Below are 21,459 nucleotides of genomic sequence, written 5' to 3' on the forward strand. Positions count from 1 at the left end.
CGGTGTATAAATACCAATATTTCATAGAATTATGTGCAATAAATAGAGACTGTAATAAATTCAATATTTTTTACTCAGCAATGATAAAGTTGGCTTTATTGAGTAATTTCCTTACTTTGAGAAAAATAGGGAACATACTATTGTGCATGTATACTTAATTACCTTAATGAATATGTACGAAACTATGTGTGTAAAATATCTATAGAAAAACATAAAGTAGGATTAGACGTAAAGTGTAAATAAATACTTTACTTCAAAAGCTATCACTACATTTGAAATATGAGGCAGGTATATTACATTTTGAACTCTGTTAATGAGCTGACACGCCCACTTGGATTTTCTACTTCAGGGGAAATTCATGTTTGATTTTCTAATGAAAAACGGGAACATTTTGAGTTCTGTGTAAAGCTGTAGAGCACAGTTATAATAAATAAATAAATATGCACCATCGGCTATTTTCCAAAAAGCAGAAGGGTAATCATGATACGGTGTTGAGTCCAACAAATATACATTCTGGTTAGCACCTTTGAATGTTTTATTTTTATTAAACACTGTAGTGGCTACTGCAAACAGTTAAGTACAACGAAAATCACATAAATGTTTATGTACAGTAGCCAAATTTAACAGACTATTAAATGAAGTGAATACTCTTGATCAATAATGAAAAAACAATGCCCTGCCCGGAAGCTTTGATTCTTTCCGTGACAGTGAATGGCACTTGGATGCGTGCAGCTTTCCTAAGGGTTGCAGCAGACGGACTGGACTTCCCCTTATGGCAATGTTATTCCTTTGAAAACTGTTTCCATGACGTTTTAGTGTTTTCCTTTTCGTCCCTCCAAAAGACCCCTTCATATATTTACTCAACATTAATCCTTATATATATAAAAAATGTTTATAAATGTTTGTAACTGGACCAAATACCACAAACAAAATTTTTTTTGGAGGTGGGGTACAAAATGTCTGGATTAAAATTGTGTAAGGTATACCTTGTCATGCACCTTATTATGGCTTATTCAATTCATTATGTTGAGTTTAAATCTCTTAGTCAAGAGGCAAGTGCTACGAATTATTCATTCTCCTGGTTAATCAAGAATTAAAGACTTTTTAGTAAGCAAGATGGTTGTTTCTAATTGGACAGAAGATGACAAAAAATGTAAAATATGTTTTGATTTTGAAAATACAAATATTTATGTGTTTTTCCATATATCTTTCTCAATAATCACAAAAACAAAATGCTTTCATCATTACAGCAAACAAGCCCTTCTTGCTGATCAACTTTTGACTGTTTTGACTTTGAAATGCTACAATACATTAAGATTTAGGCCAGAAGCTAGGTCTTTGACCAGTTAAATTTCTTACACAAATAAGATTTTGAATTAGCTCCTCCTTCAGCCAACCCACAGCCAATGAAAAAGCAGAAAATCATCTAAATCCTGCCACAGGATTAACTTTCCATTGCAGTGTTTGAAATAGTTTTTCTATTCTCTGCAGCAAGCAGGGGTTGCAGTTTACTGCACCTTGTATCAGAAGCAGAAGAAAATGTCTTCAAGGTGTATGGAGGTGAAATGACAAGTGCATGTGGTTCCCCCAAGTGACTTTCTGATGCCACCCTGGGCATCTACCCATATGTCCTATATCCAAAACTACCATGCGCAGTCTGTTCCTAAACATTGGAAAACAGCTGCCGTTACATTTGACCGTATAAATTTATATCAATCAAGGATCCTGGTGCTAATTACTCACCCGCTCTCGTGATGAGCACCACTGACACTGTAACGACAGACCCATTGTTGCCTGAGAGAGTTTTGGACGGACATTAAAGACTTGGCCACTGACAGTTCAGAGATATTTCCACAGTCATTTCCCAATTGCTTTGGACAGTGCAGAGTGAACAACATATAAACATTCCTTTTCACTGACTGCCTACACCCACTCACACATGTGCATACTCACCAGGCATTAGTGCATTAGTATGCTGAAGAAGCTCCTAAGGTTGTATAAATACACATTACCTCAGCCGTAAACAGCACAGTAACCTCCGTCTTAAGTCATTCCCACCGAAAGCTGCAGCGCTAACCTCCACACGGACAGATTGTCTACTTGGGCTGATTGTAGGCCGATCTCACCTGTTTACAGCTTATATTAACAAACCAAATCCAGTTGGGAGCAGGCAAGCAGTGCAACCATATGAGTTCTTTTAAAGAAGCCCGACTTTAATTGTTGCAATATGCTTCTGTTTCAAACTCAATGAATCAGTGGCCATTATTCAAATGCCTGAATGCACATTACTTCAATATCTGATTACTTCAGTGCTTGTGTTACTCTAGTCAGTTCCCCACATGGGGATGGGAGAGCAACCTAATTGAAGACGTACTGTGCTGTGTGCTTGAATGTTTTTAAATTTTGTTACATCAGAACCACAAACTTCGACATCTGCTATTGGGAAATTTGTGATAGACCTACACAAAGTTATTGTAAATGCTTAGTGATAGAAAACAATATTAATGGTTTCCAAAGTTGTATAAAAATATAAGTCCTCTTTACTCTTCTACCCCTAAATATATGTTTTAATTAGAGTAAATACAACTGTGTTCCTCCACTTCAAAGTTGTGTGGTTGACTTTGTAAGTCTTTCGTGAAAACCAAAAATAAATCTTGTAGTATATAAGCAAATGTACTGAATGAACATTAAACATAATTTGGGCCAGTGCTTCTAAATACGGTGTTGTTTAAAGTTAGTATTGAAAATCACTTACGCCTGTTTTTAGAGGTAGCTTTGAAAAAAAAAAAACAAGTACGTTTTGAATTATTATCATTATATTAGTGAAAAAAGTTAAAAACACCAGTCACGTAGCGCTACCTGAAATTGGTCAGATCTTTTTTTTTTTTATTGGTCAACAAGAAATATGTGAACGTTTTGTAAAAGCAAATGCATTAACTAAAAGAACGTAGTGGCAAGTTTAAAAATGACCAAACAATCAAAAGAACACAAATATATATAGCTTTATATATTTATACCCAAAACGCCGACCTACACCACGATATTTTAGCAGCACACTGAGGGAATAGAGTCCACAGAAGAAGTACATGAGAACATAAAAGCTTCGGGGGTTTTTGAAAAAAAAAGAAGGAAAAAAAATTCTGTGACTTTAATGATAGAAAACTTGTTTTTTTTTCTTTGCCAATTCTGGAAACTAGAAAACAGTGGAATGCTACAGCTCTGACACGTCGACTGACAACAAACTCCTCATGCCATTTCCTAAACAGTCACGACTCGAAGCCATTGCTCTAAGCTTCAACCTTTTACAGCAGCTCAACAACACATTGGGCTAATGTGCATTTTGGATCTAAACAGCCGAGACTTTGACGTAAAATTACAGTAACAACCTATAAAACGCGACCAAGGGTAGAGTGGTTATACCAGCTCCTGTGTTTCCGTGTTACAGTTCCAGGAGACAGTCCGTGCCAGCGTAGTCTGGGAGATTAAGCTCATATTTTTTCTGAATGTCATAGGGCAGGAAGCGTCCAGCCAAGAAATGCTTTCCAGAGAAGTTTAATGCACACTTCTTTGGTGCCATGAGTGAGATGAGAACTTCTGGGTTTATCCCATCCTGACTTGGTTCCTCTGCATCCCAACCTGGGAAAGACAAAATGTCAGTATTTGCATGAAAGTTTTTCAAGCGGTGCTGAAGTTGAACTTTGATGAACACAGACTAAGCTAACAGCAAGGCAAGATTTATTCTTCACGTCTGAAACCAGACCTGGAAAACTCCTTTTTGGAAGCCAGGGCTCCCAGCTGGGTACCTTGTGGCTCATTTATCCTGCTTTGTTGTTGTTGGCCTTAAGTCAGAAGCACATTATTAAAACCTTACCTGAGGGCACATCCACACTGACAATGGGAATCTTGATTTGCTTTAGGGTGACCAGGATACCAGAATATGGCTCCTTAATATTGGATGAGTCTGCCTCCAGGCCTAGCATGGCATCGATCACTAGGTTGTAGGCATCATTGATAAGCTGCACCTGAACAAAGCACAAGTCAGAGTGAATAATATATATTTCTTGTGCATACAGTTCAAACAGAACATTTAGCCAAAGTCAAACAATTTTTTTTACAACTCCATCCTCTAATGGTAAGGTTGCTTATTGGAATCCAACACACACAAACACACACATACACTCTGGCGGGATAAAAGTAAATATTTTCCATTCATTCCTAAGATATTTTTATGTTGTGTTTATATGTCTTTTTTATCTATGTTTTGGTATGAGAATAATTTAATTGCAGGTAAACCATTAGTCCTGCTTCAAAGATTAAATTAGAAATACAACTAAAAATGCATGTTTTTTTGTTTTTTTTAGCATGTTTAATTATCCGTTGGCTATTGTAATCCCCTTTGGCTGAAATAACTTCAGTGAGACAGTTTTTATAACCATCTTCAAGAGTTCGAGGAATGTTCACTCCAGTTCTCGCTTTCAGCTGTGAGATGTTTTAAGAGTTTCACATATCACTCCAGGACTTTCCATTTCTTAATTCTCATCCAGGTACTAGTGGTCCCATTTGTAATTTTAATTGTTTTTTTGATAATTGTCATGTAATGTCATGTCCATTTCTTCTTCAGCTTTAATTTTTTATGCACTTATATCATATCAACAGCAGCAAGAACCTTCAGTTAGTTTCATGATGACATTTTGGGGATTTTAAGAGAGTATTTAGCATCTTCTGATCTGCTCTCAGGATGGCCAGATGTGGGCATGTTGCCAGTTGTTTTGTATGGCCCTTAACTTTTATGTTATTTTTCACACAGTAAGATGGCTGATTTAAAGGGGGGTTAGATAAAAAATACTTATTGTTTTTGTTTAGTTTTTTTGAGAATGAGAATATAATTAAATTTGATTTAAATGTTTTAGCACAGATTTTTAAAAAAAATACTTTAACTTGCTTAAAGTTTTAATTTAAAAATATAAGAAGGAAGAACAGTGAGAAGTGATGAGCTGTGGCAGTTGTAGTGTTTGTAGTATTCGTAGTAGTCACAGTAATAGTAGTGGTAGTAATAATAGTTGTAGTTTTGGACAATGGCAGCATCAGTAACATCCATACATGCACAGGTTTTGAAATAAGTTTCAAACTAAACCAATGGTCTCCACAAACAGAAAACAATTTGGTAGGACAAGGTTGAAGATCTTGTAAAATGTACTCTGTTAAACGGTTACTGACCTCTGTAGGGAGATAGGAAAGGAAAGGGATGTCCATCTTCTCACACTGAATTGTGAAATCCTGGTGCAGGCTGTGAGAGGAACGTTTCGGGTGATAGATGGTGGGCTCATAATCCTGCATCAGAAACAGAAAAACATGAAGATGGAGAAAATGTCGTCTCAAGAGAGACAAAGGTTTTATTTGAGGTCCTTGCCAATGCTTTCAGCAAATGCTAACAGGATTTAGTGTGGAAAATGTCTCGGTGCACATCTGACCAGCAGTTCACTGCGGGGAGAAAATACTGTTGCACCCTGATCAGAAGTTGTGGTTTCAACAGTCTGCTTCCTGTATGAAAATTCCCGTTATAGCTGGAAGCTGAGAAGAGTAGAAATCCAGACACCTTCTGTCTAAGAGGTGTGTGATGCTCAGCAGGAAGCACCTGTGACCATGAATTTTTCACAGTCACAAAGATAAATCTTTAGGAGTCAGCAGAATGAGTGTGAGTTAAACGATGTCGGTTCGTGTTTAAATTTCCCTTTCCCCTTGCTGTTTTTACATTAAGGGTGACTTTGTCGACATCTTACTTTCACTGAGAAGTGAACATGGGTGAACTTTTAACACAAGGATCCTATGATATGCATCCACTGAGGCCTTTCAGGTGAATGACAAAAGCAATTCTAAAGTACATCAATTTAGGTCTAAAAATATGTGGATTGTGAAAAGCATCATATGGACTCTTTTCTTTCATTTAAATACGTGACAGCTTATATTTTTGTCAAATGTTAATTCCATTATTCTACAGAATACTATAAGACTTCAAGAGCATTTTGAGTATCAGAGTCAGCTTTATAAAGGAATTGGACACATGCACAGCATGTAGACATAGAAATATGTAAACTCTACAGTAGACAAAAAACATAAAAACATACTTATTTTTAAATGGCTGGCTAAATAGCACAAACTTGCATATTTTTGTTTACAGGTAGAGGATCAGACTACTCTCCCAATAAGGTGTTCATTGTGTCCATCAGAGAGGAAGCTTAGGACAAGAAACTGTTTCTGTGGTGGTTGGTTTTTGCAAATAGCTCTTTATACAACCTACAGGTGCAGTTTTGTCCAGGATATGTGGGTGCTGCAGAGATGTATAATTTGAAAACTAATTGTCAGCTAAATACACGTTATGTTTGGGTTTAACCCCATCTGGCCATCGAGAGTCCAGCTGGTGGTGGAAATGCTCTTTGTCAGTACACCAGACCATAAAACAGCATGCTGAGTCACACTGGTCCGTGCTGCACAGTGGAAACGAGGCAAAAGAGCACAGAATAACCGCAACACGGTTTTTCCTGTTAACGTGGCTCTGTGTTAATGGTCCCTTAATCCATTCCCTCTTAATGTTTGTTCTGAGGATAACAGATTCGATATATCTGCCAGTATGCTCACAGCAAGTACACTTAATATGTGTCTGTGGTTCCTATTTGAGCTAAAACCAGAATTGGCAGTGAGTGTTGATTTGTTATTTTGATTTGTGGCAAATATAGCTTGGTTCATGTGCACTCACAGCTCCCAATGCATATTTTCACCAAAACTCTTTTTTTTCGTTTTACCCAATGTATTGAAATTTTCCATATGAATTCATTTTCTACTGAAAATGAATTCAAAAGAATTTATTTTGTGAGTTAAATTATGTCGGTTCGTGTTTAACTTTCCCTTTCCCCTTGCTGGGAATTACCGGTGAGGAGAAAAAGTAGAAAAGAATAGATTTTGTCAAGGTCGGTCACTGGACCTGGCATTTGTTTGACCTGAACAGAAGTCGCAGCTGCAAATTCAGAGAAACTGAAGAAGAACTCTTAATGACTGTTTGCAGAGTCATTAAGACAATAGCCAGGAAAAATGGTGCAGAAAAGCTATTTTCCCGTAAACGTTCACATTCACCAGCGCCAAGCTTCCAGCCCGTGAGGGATGATGGTGCTTTGTAGAGTTTAGTTTTTAAACACATGACATTAACAGTAACTGTTTGTCATTTTCCTGTAAAAAATGACAAACTAAAATGACACACAACATTAAAAGTAACAGTTAGTCATTTTTCTGTAAAAACAATAAAATTTTCCACATGTAATAATGTTTTTTTCTTTAAATAGTGTGTGCAACCTTCTGTCATTTCCATAACCCAGCATTAAAATGTAATTAATGTATAAAATAGGGATTTAAATAATTTATTATGTGACTAATATTATGAAATTTCAATGAAGAAATATAATTCACTGAATAGTGAACTGCATTGGCTGTAGAATTAATTGTTTGGTTGGTTTTTTTTTCTTAAAACAATTAAAGTATTATTAAATATTAAAGTATTAGCTTTAATAAAAACATATCTGTACTTTGTTGTGCTGAATTGTGTTTTCTTTCATATCAATGAGAAACCTCATGATTTACACGGGAGTCTGATACATCATACAGATGAAACTAAAACTATTCTGCTTAAGGAGTTCTGGGATGAACATATTTACATAGATTTATGTCTTTAATGCAAAATGTACATATTTGTTGTATACCTTTGGCTTAATTATTGCTCTGAGGGTGTTGTTTTTTTAAAGTCTGTATACTCCAGTTAACAGTTATTCAGTTACTAAATTAGTTGATGATTATTTCAAAGTTTTAATATTCAATTGGACACGATTAATCCAATTAACTGCTTCAGCCAAAATTGAGAGTTTTCAAAAATAATGGTATGAAAATCTTCGTTTATTAATTCATTACCCTGTTCATAGTCTTCTGAGGAAATCATATGAGAGGATTTAGAAGAGAAGACTCCATAAAGACAAATTTGCCTGCTTAAATCAAAATCCCCCAAACATGTTTGTAATTCGAAACTCTCCACGCACAGTAAATCTACCATATCCGAGACTTGCGTTAAAGTGAATAAATGGATTCCATACTAAGCCAAAGATCTTCAAACTACATCTCTGACATTTCTCCACTAATAAAGTCAAGGACTAAAACAGGATAACATTGCACATTTGATACGAGAGACGCTAAAATGGTCAGTGATATATGGAAGTGATGGATCACTGCTCTTAAAATATATTGTCTTGACATGTCAGTCAGTGTGCGTCCCGAGCTCCAGAAATAACTCCAACATCGCACCGAGGGGGTGAGGCAAAGCTTCAAGAAGCTTTTAATGGGAGTAACAATGGCATGATATCATCATGACTGTCTGAGTGCCCTTGCAGAGAGTGTAATGGGATAACTGCTTCAAGCCGTTTACAGGAGCTGAAATGAAATTCTGTAAAGCACTTAGGGCCTGTATACAGAATCCCCTGTTAGTCGTGACACACGTTAAAGTTTGGAGATTGTTTTTCATTTGTCTGAATGACTCACCAGGCTGTTTTTAAGACCGTTGTAATGAATCATTTCTCAGACCCGTATTATTCACTTTAATATGTTTGCTTTGTATTTACTTACGAATATGCGGAGATGTCGGGCACACACTAGGCCAATGGAGCCATTTTGATCTGGACCGCAGATCACCAGCACTGTTGGTTGCTTCTTTGATAAAGCACTCAGTGGATAGGCCTGAACGGGAGACATAAATGTGAAAGATACTGTAAGTAAAGCAAGGGAGTGCCATTTCTCTTACATAGCTCAGTCATCACCATCTCAACTCTGAAGAAACTTGGTTAGCATGAGTTACAACAGCAATTGTGTTAACTAAAAAGTACTTTTTAATTGAATCAGTTGAATTGAGTAGAATCGAGGGTTCCACGTTGGTGCAGTTGAGCTAAAGAAGAAACATGTAAACAAGAAATAACAAAGGCCCCCAAACAGAACCGTGAGGATCACCACGGAGAAATCAGTTTGAAGAAGACCTATGATTTGAAGCAGCCACATGGAATCAGTGATTTCAGATCTGGTGGTCTTTTGTATGAAAGCTTTAGGTAAGCAGAACAGTTCGATTCCCTGTTCCACTTTACAGCTGAACATTATTTCAGACTCTGAGCAGAACCTTTTCTTTTAATTGACTGCCAATAGTCCTGATTCAGATGTACTAAGAATGTTACATTTTTCCAAAGCAGCAGTTAGCTATGCAGCCGTCATCTTCTCAAGAATATTGGTGCTAAATGCTAAAATAGTTCAAAATTGTAGCATCAGCTCGGTTCTGGCACTCAGACTTGTGGTTCTCATTCAGTACGGGTTATCCGATCTTTACCTCAGGCTCTTCATCATTCTTTAAATACTAGGCCACAGAATGCTGCTGCTGCTCCCAGTGGAGGCTGAAAATGGCACAAGCTGCACCGTGTCTATGAGAGACAGTCTATTATCATTAAAATAACCCTGGCAACAGTGGAAAAAATTCCAGTTCACTCTTCACGGGATGCCTCTGTAAATAACACACCTTCTGTCTCCATCCCAACTGCTGTGAGCTGCTGGCATCTGTCTTGTTTAGTGGCTTCAGTCGCCCTTGTAAATCAGCCTGCACCTTCTTAAAGCAGGTATTCGCCTGCAGGGCAGTCTTCCTGAGAGACCAATCTTCCGTCTCTCTCAAATAAACTAAATTGCCATGTTAGCGATTGTGTCTTTGAGCGTATGTACACACTCACTTACAATAAAATGGTCCCCATTCATTTCACTCTGACTTTCCACAGATTCTTCAAAGTACTAAAAATTGAAAAGCAAAATATTAATTTATTATAATATCAAAAACGTAATAACTTTCTGTTTTACATTTTACTTCACATCCTGTGGGTTTCTTTCAAATACAGCTTTCTTCTTGCTAGTCTTCCCTAAAATCTTAATAGTGCCTCTTTTGACAGATGTTGATCCTGATGTTGCTGTTTGTTCACAAACATGATCCAGCAAACTTCTGAAGAGTTTACAAAACATTTGGATTTATTTTATGATTACAGCACAGGCCCCTCCTATTTACTAATTCTATAATTTCTGAAGACAGTAAGAGGCATGGGATTTTATTTAGGGGTGTCAGGTTGAAGGAGTAGGAAAGGTGCAGGATAAATAAAAGTGAAATCTAAATATTACTTTTCTCCTGCTTCCCAATTACGCTCTACTTTGTTCTATCATAAAACATAATCAGCAAAAACAAAAATGAATGACAAGTTACAAAACTTGATAGTGTGGATATATGTTGAAAATGTTGACTATGGACAGAAAAACACAGTGACTGTTCTAACTCACAGATATATGAACTAAAATAAGATCAAGGAATTAATTATGGACCAAGTTTTTACAGAAATCTCATCTGTAAAGAGATCAACAAATGCCTGTCAGAACGGGACCGATTATCCTAGTTTAGCTCCTATTATAACTGGGTGACTGTGGCTGACAATGCACGCTCTGACGTAGCAGTTCTCAATATCGGATCAAAAATAGTCATGAATGTATTCACTTCAATATAATTGTTAAATCTATACTTCAAAGTTGTTACATCTATACTTTAAAAGTGTTACTTGTTTTAAAGTCGATGGACTCTTTCAGCAATAGAAATGTGTTGCTGAGCAAGAAGTGTATGCGGCCCAGTTAGCAGCGCTCATCCATCAAAAGCAATAAAACGTAGACTAAAATTCCTCCACTGTGTATCAAACTCATCTACCTCCATTTTCAACACAGTTTTTCAGCACCGCAGCATGTTCATGCGGGGGAAACAGGCCGTCGTCCACGTCGGATAATTGGATGGATAACAAGACTCCGAGCGCATTAACTAGAGCGATGAATCTGGAATATGGGAAACCGGCTGTTATCTCCATCATAACAGCTCAGCGGAGAAATAATCACAGTAACTCAATGAGTTCTGAGGGAGATTGTTTTGGCTGCCGTGGGCCATGTGGGATCGATCGTTAAATTGGGCGTCTGGGTGATGACTGAGATCAACAAGCAATAAAAACCAGAAAGTATTCTTTGTACTTTGTAGAAACAAAGGAGTGTGATTGTTTGCTTCTCTGTTTGTCAGTAAGTTAATTATGAAGGCCCGCGTCGATGATAATTAAACTTGGCCAAAAGAATTGGTTTTGCTCAAATAAGATATTGATAAAGAAAATAGTCAATTTAATGAATAGTGTGGCCTATTTTTAGTTCTCAATACTTTTTAGCATCACCTTTTGCTACAATTAAAGCTGCAAGTCTTTGGGGGAATACCTCTGACAGCTGTGTTCATCTAGAGTGTGATATTTTTGCCAATTAGTCTTTGCAAAAAAGTTCAAACTGAGGCAGATTTAAGAGACTGTGGGTATCAATTTTCAAGCCTTACCTTATATTCATAGTAGGATTTGTGTTGAAACTTGTACTGGGTCATTTTCACACATGCATATGCTTTGAGCTGAACTGGACCTCTGGCTATTTAAACATCTGCCCCAGTTTCCAGTCTTTTGAAGCTTCTAACAGGGTTTCTTCTAGAATCGACCAGTGTTTTTGATCTGTCTCATCATTCTTATCAATATCACCATCCCTGTTGAAAGAAATGTTGACCCAAAAAAAGAATCACCCACAACATGATGCTGCCACCACCGTGTTTAGAAATTGAGATTGTGTGTTCAGGGTTATGCATAGTGTTTGTTTTTCAAACAGATTGGTATTTTAGGTTCAGGGACACCTTCATTTTTTCAAATGTTCCTTCTGCTTCACAAGAAGTAGAAGGTAGAAGTAGATTTATAAAATCCCAAGTTTGTATTTGTGGTGTAAAAATAGGGGAAAATTTCAGAGGAATTCATTCCCTTGCAAAACAGTGTATACTCTTGTTAACAAAGCGTGTTTTTGACTATTGCTGCCATTAGGCAGCTATATTCCTTCCGACAAATCCACTAAATTGCTCAGAGGCAAATTGTCCAACAATTGGCAAATGAGCACAATTGTGAGGAAAAACCTTTTTTTTCTTGGAAGTATAAATTTACAAAAAATGGCTGAGTAATATGTGATAAGTCAGTGCAGAAAATAAAGCAGCGCACCCCTTCAGCCATGTCTAAAAAGAGACATAATGATTAAAGGTTATATAGCAATAACATAGAAGATGATTCGCTGCGTTTATACATTTGTTCATAATGACGCTCTGTATCTGCTGGCTCTGTGGGAAGGAGGAATTTCAGCAATAATAACAATTGCACTAATCTATGAGGAACAAAATTGCCTGTCTCTTCTTCAAACTGGATGATTTAAGCAAGAATGTTATTTACATATGGACTCACCACATTTCCTGTTAATAAAGGCAAGCTTAAGAGTTGTTTTTGTGAATGTTAAGAGGGATCACGACGATCACTGCTGGAGTCCTTTCTGCTGCTGCAGAACCCACAAGGGTAAAGCGCTGCATGAAACCGCAGCTCACTTCAGGCAAAGGTGTAATGCATTATCAAGCATCTGTGTAATTTCATCTGATAAGGAAAGCTTGATAATTCTGATATAAATCTATCGAAATGAATCACTAATTTTGATTTAGGGCTCTCAAACCACCAAATAACTGAGAAAAAATACCAGAAGAGGACATAAATGGCATGTTTAACACAGCCTTAGAGCCCAATTGCTTTGTTTATGTGCTTTTTTTAATGTTTCTTTTAATGAGAAAAGAGGGACTGCCAGAGTGATCTTCACATAAATATTGAATTCTCCAGCTCCTTTTTTTTTTTTTGATCATCATGTGAGGTACAGCTTGCAAGTCCGACCCAGTTTTTCTGTTCTTTAATGTATTTTGCATATTCAGCGGTAATAAAAGCCTGCTTCCTGTATTGGGAAATATGTTGGAGAGCTTTATTCCAAAGTACCTTCAAGCAACTCAAACCACCTCAGCAAGAATTTCTACAGACATTTTCATCATGTTTCTTTCATGCCTTTAGTTTCTGGATGTTTAGGAGGTTTTATTGTTTCATTATGTCAGTGCGATCGTTTTAACTCTATTGAAGCTTTTAGAAAGCAACTTAAGACATTCTTTTTTAAACAAGCAACAATTTTTTGTTGGTATGATGAACTTCTTAAATGTCTTTTTCTATGTTTTTATTGCTTCTACAGTTTTTTTTAGTTGTTTTTACTGTGAAGCACTTTGTGAATACTGCCTGAGAAAGGTGCTATATAAATAAAATGTACTTAGTCTACAGTATTTTTTATTTAACTTTTTTACTTTTTAGGATGAAGTGCATAACTTAACACTTAATGCAACAACCACCAACTTAATTTTACTTTATTAATATTTCGTGTCATAAACCAAAACAATGTAATGAAAAGTTTTGAAGTTGAAGGAAACGGATGCATGGTTATTTTTCTAAGATCTTCTGGAAAGAAACCTGTGTGTTTTTGTATTCAGCATCTCGAATCAATGCTCTCTAGGAAAACCTATAAATGCAATTACAGCTGCAATGTTCATGTGGTTGTCTCACTACAAGTTTTGTAAACCTATAGACTAAAATTTGCATCCGTTCTTTCTCACAAAGCAGTTTATACTTGATTGTATTGGACGTAGAGGAACTGTGGCTATAGATCTATTTTCAACAGCATCTAGGTCTGCGCATCTATTGGGGCCATACTCATGATTGTTGCAGCTTCTAACAGCTTTTCTTCTAAGATAGTCCTGAATATAGCTCCACAAATCTCCCCAGCTTTCCTGTCCCAGTTGGGGAGAAAAAAAAAGTCTTGGTGTCCTACTGAAAGTTAAACTTTCACTTTTTCTCCAGAATTGTCCTAGTTTTAGCTCAGATCATCTTTGAGCTCCAGCTTCCATGCCTGTGCTGAGGAAAAGCATCATCACAACATGGTGCTGCCCTAACATGGGCCACCGTGGGAATGGTGTGTCGATGTGCAGTTTGTTTCTGCCACACAGCGTTTTACATCTAGGGCAAAGAGTTACACACTTGGCTTCTCTGACCAGAGCACCTTCTTCCACATACAGTACTTGAATTGATTTGAATATACTTGAAGTCACAGAGGACCTACACCAGGGGTGTCAAACTCCAGTCCTCAAGGCCCGGTGTCCTCCAACTTTTAGATGTGCCTCTGCTGCACCACACCTGAATAGAATAATTAGGTCATTAAGGCTCTGGAGAACTGATCTACACAAGGAGGAGGTAATTAAGCCATTTCATTCCAGTGTTTTGTACCTGTGGCACATCTAAAAGCTGTAGGACAGCGGCCCTCGAGGACTGGAGTTTGACACCTGTGGCCTACACACTGTAAAGAAATTGAAAATGTCTCTAATTTACGGTAGAATACCGGCAGCTGTGGTTGCCTATGCAAATTACGGTAACACATTATTTGAAGGGTTCTGCATGTGACTGACAAAACACCGTCATAAACATGAACATGAAGGAGTCCTCGTACATCTTCATGACTGTTGTCATGAAGATGTACGAGGACTGTTGTCAAATTACATCATGAAGATGTAATTTGGTAAATAATGACACTTTTAGGGCAAAGTTGCACTAAAAGTTGCATTAAAAGACAATGAAAAGTGTCAACTGTGCATTTAAAGTGTCTTTATTTACCGAATGACACTTCATGACAACAGTCGTAAACATGTTTATGACAGGTGTTATGTCAGTCTTATGCACACCTCTTCAAATAAAGTGTGACCCAAATTGCTCAAGCTGAAAAAAGCAAGATTTTTATGCCGTACTTGTTTAGTAGGAAGCAGTTCATTAAAATAAATGGTTAATTATAAAATCATAAATATAGTCATGGTCTGCTGGACTCCAGAAAGAGTCTACAGATGTCTAAAAGGGCAAGAGCAGCAACATTAAGACTGTTCAAAATATGTTTTCCTGATTGTAATAGTGTCTCAAGGGGAACACAAGTAAAATAAAAATTTTTTAAAAAAAGCTCTCAAGTCATCCTTCCAAACTGTCCTGAAACACACACCATACCTAAGCAGGCCTAAAAGCACAAATTAAATCACAAGAAAACAGAACTTTTTTTTAGATTTGCACTAAGACCAAACAGTGGTCCTGGGGCTCCTGCAAGCTAAAGAATAATTTATTGGCGCATAGCAACACAAATGTCTCCTGTCTCCATTCAGGTGTTGAAAACCCTCAGACTGATACAGAAACATTCAGTCTGGAGCTGGTGGTTGTGGCCACTGCTGTTAGAACACTAAAGGGATTTCTTTCAGAGAACCTATAATCTATCTGGCAATCAGGAGTGTAGGTGTGTGTGCAAACGCTTGTTTATGTGGTGTCCAGCAGCAGCAGGAGCAGCGGGAGCAAGCCAGCAATGAAATCTGTGAAATCAGACTGTCTGCTGCTCTTTCTACTGTAATTTTCCCTAAATAGCAGTGATGTCATGTTCAGCAGCAAGCGCTGCTGGCGGCAGTGGGTAGCCGTGATCTGCCGCATCCAGGCCGTATTTGTCTAGTAACACTAAGCTGAAGGGTCTGCTGGTGGAGGGCCAGGCATGAGGCCAACGGCGGCTGATGATAATAGAGGGGAAGTGGATGTGGTTGGTTAAATCACACACTATGAGGGGATAACATAAAGGCTCTGCTTCTGACTGATGCCACCGCCACACAGCCCTGTTTAAATGGTAAATGACTTGTACTTGTATAGCGCTCTATCAAGTCCATGGGACCCCAAAGCGCTTACACTGCATTCAGTCATTCATGCTCACATGGTGGCAAGCTACTGGACAGTAGCCACAGCTGCCCTGGGGCAGTTTGACAGAAGCCAGGCTGATATGCAATGGCGCCACCGGGCCCTCTGACCCCCACCAGCAGGCAGGGTGGGTGAAGTGTCTTGCCCAAAGACAGAGCGGGAATTGAATCGGTAGGTATCCTACCACCGTCTCCACCATCAACCCAGTATAGTGGAAGATGCATGAGGAAGCTGCCGTTACCGACCCTTTTGACTTAAGTTGCCCTTAAACTATAAATGTGTTTCTGTGCGTTTTTTCTCTCTCTACCCAGTGAAGCAGAGTTTCATGTGTCTTGTAGCCCGGACTCTCATTCATCACACCCCACTGAGAAAGCCCACAATGGAATCCGGCGTGGCAATCGACCAACTCCGTGGTCCAGTCAAAGGCAACCACATGTGTTCCTTCCAGCTCTCGCTGACACACACACCTCATCCTGAAAAAGTCCAGATCGCAACGCAATGAAAGCGCCGCCACACCAGAGAAGAGGAGCGCCGTTTCAGTGGCCGTGTGGTTTTGTCGTAAAGAGGCGCTGCCAAAGAATTAGCTCAGGTGTTCTGCCCTGAGGTGAACCGCACAAATGTTTGGATGTAAATGTCACCGAAATTTCAGAACACTCGCTCTACATTACAATCAGACATTTGTGTGGAAGTGGATGCAAATTAGGGGAATGTAAGTAGCAGCAGCTGTGACTTCTTACCCTGTTGTACAATCAAATGGACACACAGGGGACTCACTGAGATTTGTGTTGATTATGGAGGCTTAAACTGGTAGGCTGAGAAGAGCCTATCAGAAACTGCTGACCTTTAGAAGTGGTCTGCTAAGATGCAGAGTGGAGCTTTTTTAATAGATTTGCATAAAACTGCATTAAACAACCCTGCATTCTCTGGATAGTTTGAACTTTTAAATCCATCTTCAGTTTTTTTTTGTGTTTTGTTTTTTTTTTGTTGCTGAAAATAAATGTTACTTTTTTTTCCCCCCAAGTCTGTCTTTGTCTGTGCAGACAAATAGGACTGGATTTATGTTTCTTATTACAGGAGAAGGAACATGACTGAAAAAGTCTTAAAGAAGTATAGCAGACTGAAAAAGGGAAACTGTAAGATTTATAAGACTTTCATTGAGGAAGCATAAGTTCTTGCTAGAAAAATACTAATAAAAATCCAACTGTTACTTTAAACACATTTATATAATTGGAGAAAAAATAATCTAGTGTTTCAACTAAGAAATTTGTGCGACAATCATGCCACACATTGACAGTTATTGTAAAATAATTGCAACAGAAGCATTCATAGCTTATAGGTGATCAAATTCAAAGAATTTTGAATTAGTAACTTATTGCTGCTCCATCCGTTGAGCTATAAATGCGACATGACTCAGAGGCACATTTCTTTTAAAATAGCTAAAATATGGCTAAAATGTCTCCTAACAGCTGTCTGCTTATGCTCAACTCCAATCTATAGGCAAAGCAAATCATTCAAACATATGAACAAGTAGAACTGTGATTAAAAAAAAGGCAGAACAAAAGGACCCAAGTTTACTTTGCTACCATTCCAGGTTGTTGGGGGAGGGGGGGCTCGAACAACGTTGAGGTGGGACACAAAACCAAAACGTGTGTGTATTTTAATGTAGTACTATTATGCAAATAAGATCATCTGTTGGTGGGTACAGATGATTTGCCCCACCTTTTTAAAAAATAGGTTTTTTTTACGTATTTGTTAAAACTGTCACCCTGTCATGTCAGTATAACAAGAGACAGATAACATGGGAAAAGGTCCAGCTCCTCCACCTCTTTCCTTAGCTACTATTGCTATCTGAAGAAATGCACCGCTCCCTGTCAAAAACAACCAATCAGGGCAAAGAGGCGGGTTGTAGCGCTCTCAATCAATGCTGCTCAATGTGCTAACGGCAGAGAAATAATTTACCATTCCAGGAAAACCGTTTATCCGCCATCATTGAAGGCTATGCTTCTTAGCCTTAGCATTCGTGGTGAACCAGCTGTAGCATAGAACAAGGAGGATGGGGTGAGCGCGAGACTGATTGACAGTGCTAAGACCCTCCCCCTGCCTCTGATTGGTTGTTTCTTACTGAGTGGTGTGCTTCTGCAGGTAGTTCTGGGAGCAGTGGGAGAAGGCAGAGGAGCTCAATATTTTTCACAGACTATCTGTCTTATATTATTCTGTCACTAAACATAATTTTAACAATGTGTATATATATATATATATATATATATATATATATATATATATATATATATATATATATATATATATATATAGCTGGCTGGATAGCTCAATAGATAAGGCATCGGTATATCACCCGAGAGGGCAGGGTTCGAATCCAGTCTGGGTCCTTAGGCAAGACCCTTCAAGCTACTGCCTACCTCATACCATGAGAGACACAAAAAAACATAACATGCCGGCTCAGACGTCGCCCGGCCAAACAAGGTCTGCGTCAGGTGTTGGGAACCAGAACACCTTGATGACAAATGGGCTACTGGAACAAGACGGAAATGGGCGAGAGATGAAAATGTGGATCTGTTGGAATGCTACTACTCAAGTAACCCTAATCAGAGAGGTTACATGCAAAGACTGGTGAAGGAATGGTTACTTCGACATCCCCAGTCAACACTAAGCGCTAAACAACTAGTAGCTCAGTGTTCCAACATCCGCAAACGGCAACTGCTATCACAACTTGAGATTGACGAAATACAACACAAATGCTACGGCAAAAAGGAGGAACCTGGATGTCAGAACTGTGGGGACTTAACTACAAGTCCCCACCCAGTCAGGGGATACACGTCATTGAGAATGTGACAATCCCTACCAGTGATCCTTGAGACACTTGGCTATAAGAGCCATGAGCTATCAAGGTATCTGACCAACTGTCAGAGCTCCACAAGGGTACAATGAAAAGACCAGTACCCAGAAAGCACTCGAAACTGCCAAACAGAGGCTCCAAGCCTTGGCCAGCCGCCTAAAGAGATACACAAGGGAGAATGAATCCAGAAGGATTAACCGGCTCTTCTCCACTCAACCAGCTAAGGTGTACTCTCAATGGCAGGGTAATAACAACAGAGTAGACCTCAGGGCAAAGAGGCGGGTTGTAGACCTAATAACCTCCCTGAGCAAGCTGAAAAACTGGACAGCACCAGGGCCTGACATGATCCATGCCTACTGGCTAAAGAAACCCTCCTCCATGCCCTCCATGAGCGACTGGCAGACCAAATGAACCAGCTGCTACAAAGTGGGACTCACCCTGAATGGTTAACTGAAGGGCGGACAATCCTAATCCAGAAGGATCCATCAAAGGGTCCAGTCCCACCCAACTACCGACCAATAACCTGCCTCTCCACAACATGGAAGCTCATGTCAGGCATCATAGCGGCCAAGATAAGCAAACACATGGATAAACACATGAGCACGGCACAGAAAGGTATCGGTGTAAATAGCAGAGGAGCCAAACACCAACTCCTCGTAGACCGCACAGTTGCCCGAGACTGCAAAACCCGACACACCAACCTGTGCATGGCTTGGATTGATTACAAGAATCAGGATCTACAGCACGGACATTGGGATGTCATTCGGACTAGATCACAAAGAGGGTATTAAGATATTGATATTAAGACTAGAAAACTACTAACAATGCATGGAGGATTCCATCCCAAATCCAGCACCCTGAGACTGTACACGAGCCGCAAGGAAGGAGGCAGAGGACTAGTGAGTGTGAGAACCACAGTCCAGGACGAAACAACTAAGATCCATAAATACATCAGGGACAAAGCCTCAACAGACAATGTGCTCAGTGAATATCTCAGACAACAGGGAACGGAGGTTGAGGTGCCAGAGATACCATCATGGCAGGACAAGCCCCTACATGGGATGTACCACCAGCAAATAACCCAAGTGGCTGATATCAGTAAATCCTACCAGCTGGAAAAAGCTGGACTCAAGGACAGCACAGAGGCCCTCATCCTGGCCGCCCAGGAACAGGCCCTAAACACCAGAGCAATAGAGGCCCAGATATACCACACCAGACAAGACCCAAGGTGTAGGTTGTGCAAGGAGGCCCCTGAGACAGTCCAGCACATAACAGCAGGGTGCAAGATACTGGCAGGGAAAGCGTACATGGAACGACATAACCAAGTTGCAGGCATAGTGTACAGAAACATCTGTGCAGAATATGGACTGGAAACCCCGGGATCAAAGTGGGAAACACCCCCAAAGGTGGCGGAGAACGCCAGAGCTAAGATCCTGTGGGACTTCCAGATCCAGACAGACAAAATGGTAATGGCGAACCAACCAGACATTGTCGTAGTGGATAAACAACAGAGGAAAGCCGTTGTGATAGATGTAGCAATACCAAGCGACTGCAACATCAGGAAAAAGGAGCACGAGAAACTAGAGAAATACCAGGGCCTCAGGGAGGAACTGGAGAGGGCCTGGAAGGTGAAGACCACAGTGGTGCCTGTGGTCATCGGGGCCCTCGGGGCAGTCACCCCCAAACTGGACCAATGGCTACAACAGATCCCAGGAACAACATCAGACATCTCAGTCCAGAAATGTGCAGTCCTTGGCACAGCCAAGATACTGCGCAGAACCCTCAAGCTCCCAGGCCTCTGGTAGAGGACCCGAGCTCAGAGGATAAGAACCACCCGCGGTGGGTGAGAAGGGAATTTTTTTTTTTTAATACTGTTTGATGGATCCTATTGCTTTACATACTGCAGCTTTAATGGGTGTTCAGTTATTCTCATACTGTCATTCACATGCTTCCTGTAAAAGAATGAAAGTAAACAAAAGAAGAAAAGCAGATTTATGAATTAATAACAAAACTTTTTCTATCCATACCTTAGTGATGGCGAGAGCACATGCTTGTCCCCAAAGCTCTATGAGCTGCTGTTGTCCAAACTTGTAGTCTCTCAGTAGTTCTGTCTCGATAGCTGCTGCATCCCCTTTGCTGAAAGAAAAAAGAAGATAAGGCATGAAGTTTATAACCCCGCTCATAAATACATTTCTACAATACTTGTAATTTGTGTCTGCACAGCCAATATTAATGTTATTTCCGTGGCCATGGAGGTTTTCTCCAGATTGTTGATTTAGGAGCGCTTTTAGATACCTGGTGACTCTTAGTTGGGGTTTTATCTGTTTTATCTGTCTGTGTTGGAGAGTCAAGTCAGTGAATGTATAGAGGCCTGACCCAGGTGAACCCGAACACCCTGAGTTCCTTCCCTGGAATGATGTCAAGCTGAAGTAGATGATGGAGTAGAGAGAGCAGACTTAATAACATGAGTTGCATATGCATATGCTGTTCAAACACATGTGCATGCATATTCTATGTGTTACAAGATGAGAGCTTCCAGAAGCTTCTCGAGATTTACTCAATCAGTTCTGAGTGTGAAGACGTTCCTGTGAGAAAACTCGACATCTTCAGTTCGATGTGGTCAGGAAATTCAAGACTGAGCCCTCTGCTTGATCTTTCACAAACGGTTCTTGCTTTATGCACACATATAAAAGCATCTTTAATCTTTATGCATTTGGGATTCACTGAGAACATCTCTCTGACTACACATTTGTTTTACATCCTCAAGCTGGTATTAAGGGTTTCCTGTTCTTGATAAAGCCTGTTGGCATGTAGGATTTCCTGCTAGATAAAGCAGAT

At 39.4% G+C, this 21,459-nt stretch overlaps 1 protein-coding gene across 1 annotated transcript in view; it reads right to left on the reverse strand.

Moving 5' to 3' along the window:
• Nucleotides 1-529: 529 nt before the first annotated feature.
• The window catches only part of yjefn3 (YjeF N-terminal domain containing 3), a 54,992-nt gene continuing 34,062 nt past the window's right edge, over nt 530-21,459 (reverse strand). Inside the window, exons 2-6 of the mRNA XM_005795588.2 lie at nt 20,649-20,757; nt 8,659-8,769; nt 5,218-5,331; nt 3,872-4,022; nt 530-3,636 (exon numbers count right to left, since the gene is read on the reverse strand). Of these exons, the coding sequence (XP_005795645.1) occupies nt 3,440-3,636; nt 3,872-4,022; nt 5,218-5,331; nt 8,659-8,769; nt 20,649-20,757 (682 nt within the window). The 3' untranslated portion in view covers nt 530-3,439. The remainder of the gene's footprint in view (nt 3,637-3,871; nt 4,023-5,217; nt 5,332-8,658; nt 8,770-20,648; nt 20,758-21,459) is intronic.

The sequence above is a fragment of the Xiphophorus maculatus genome, chromosome 9 (assembly GCF_002775205.1).
Source record: "Xiphophorus maculatus strain JP 163 A chromosome 9, X_maculatus-5.0-male, whole genome shotgun sequence".
In the NCBI taxonomy this organism is placed as follows: domain Eukaryota; kingdom Metazoa; phylum Chordata; class Actinopteri; order Cyprinodontiformes; family Poeciliidae; genus Xiphophorus; species Xiphophorus maculatus.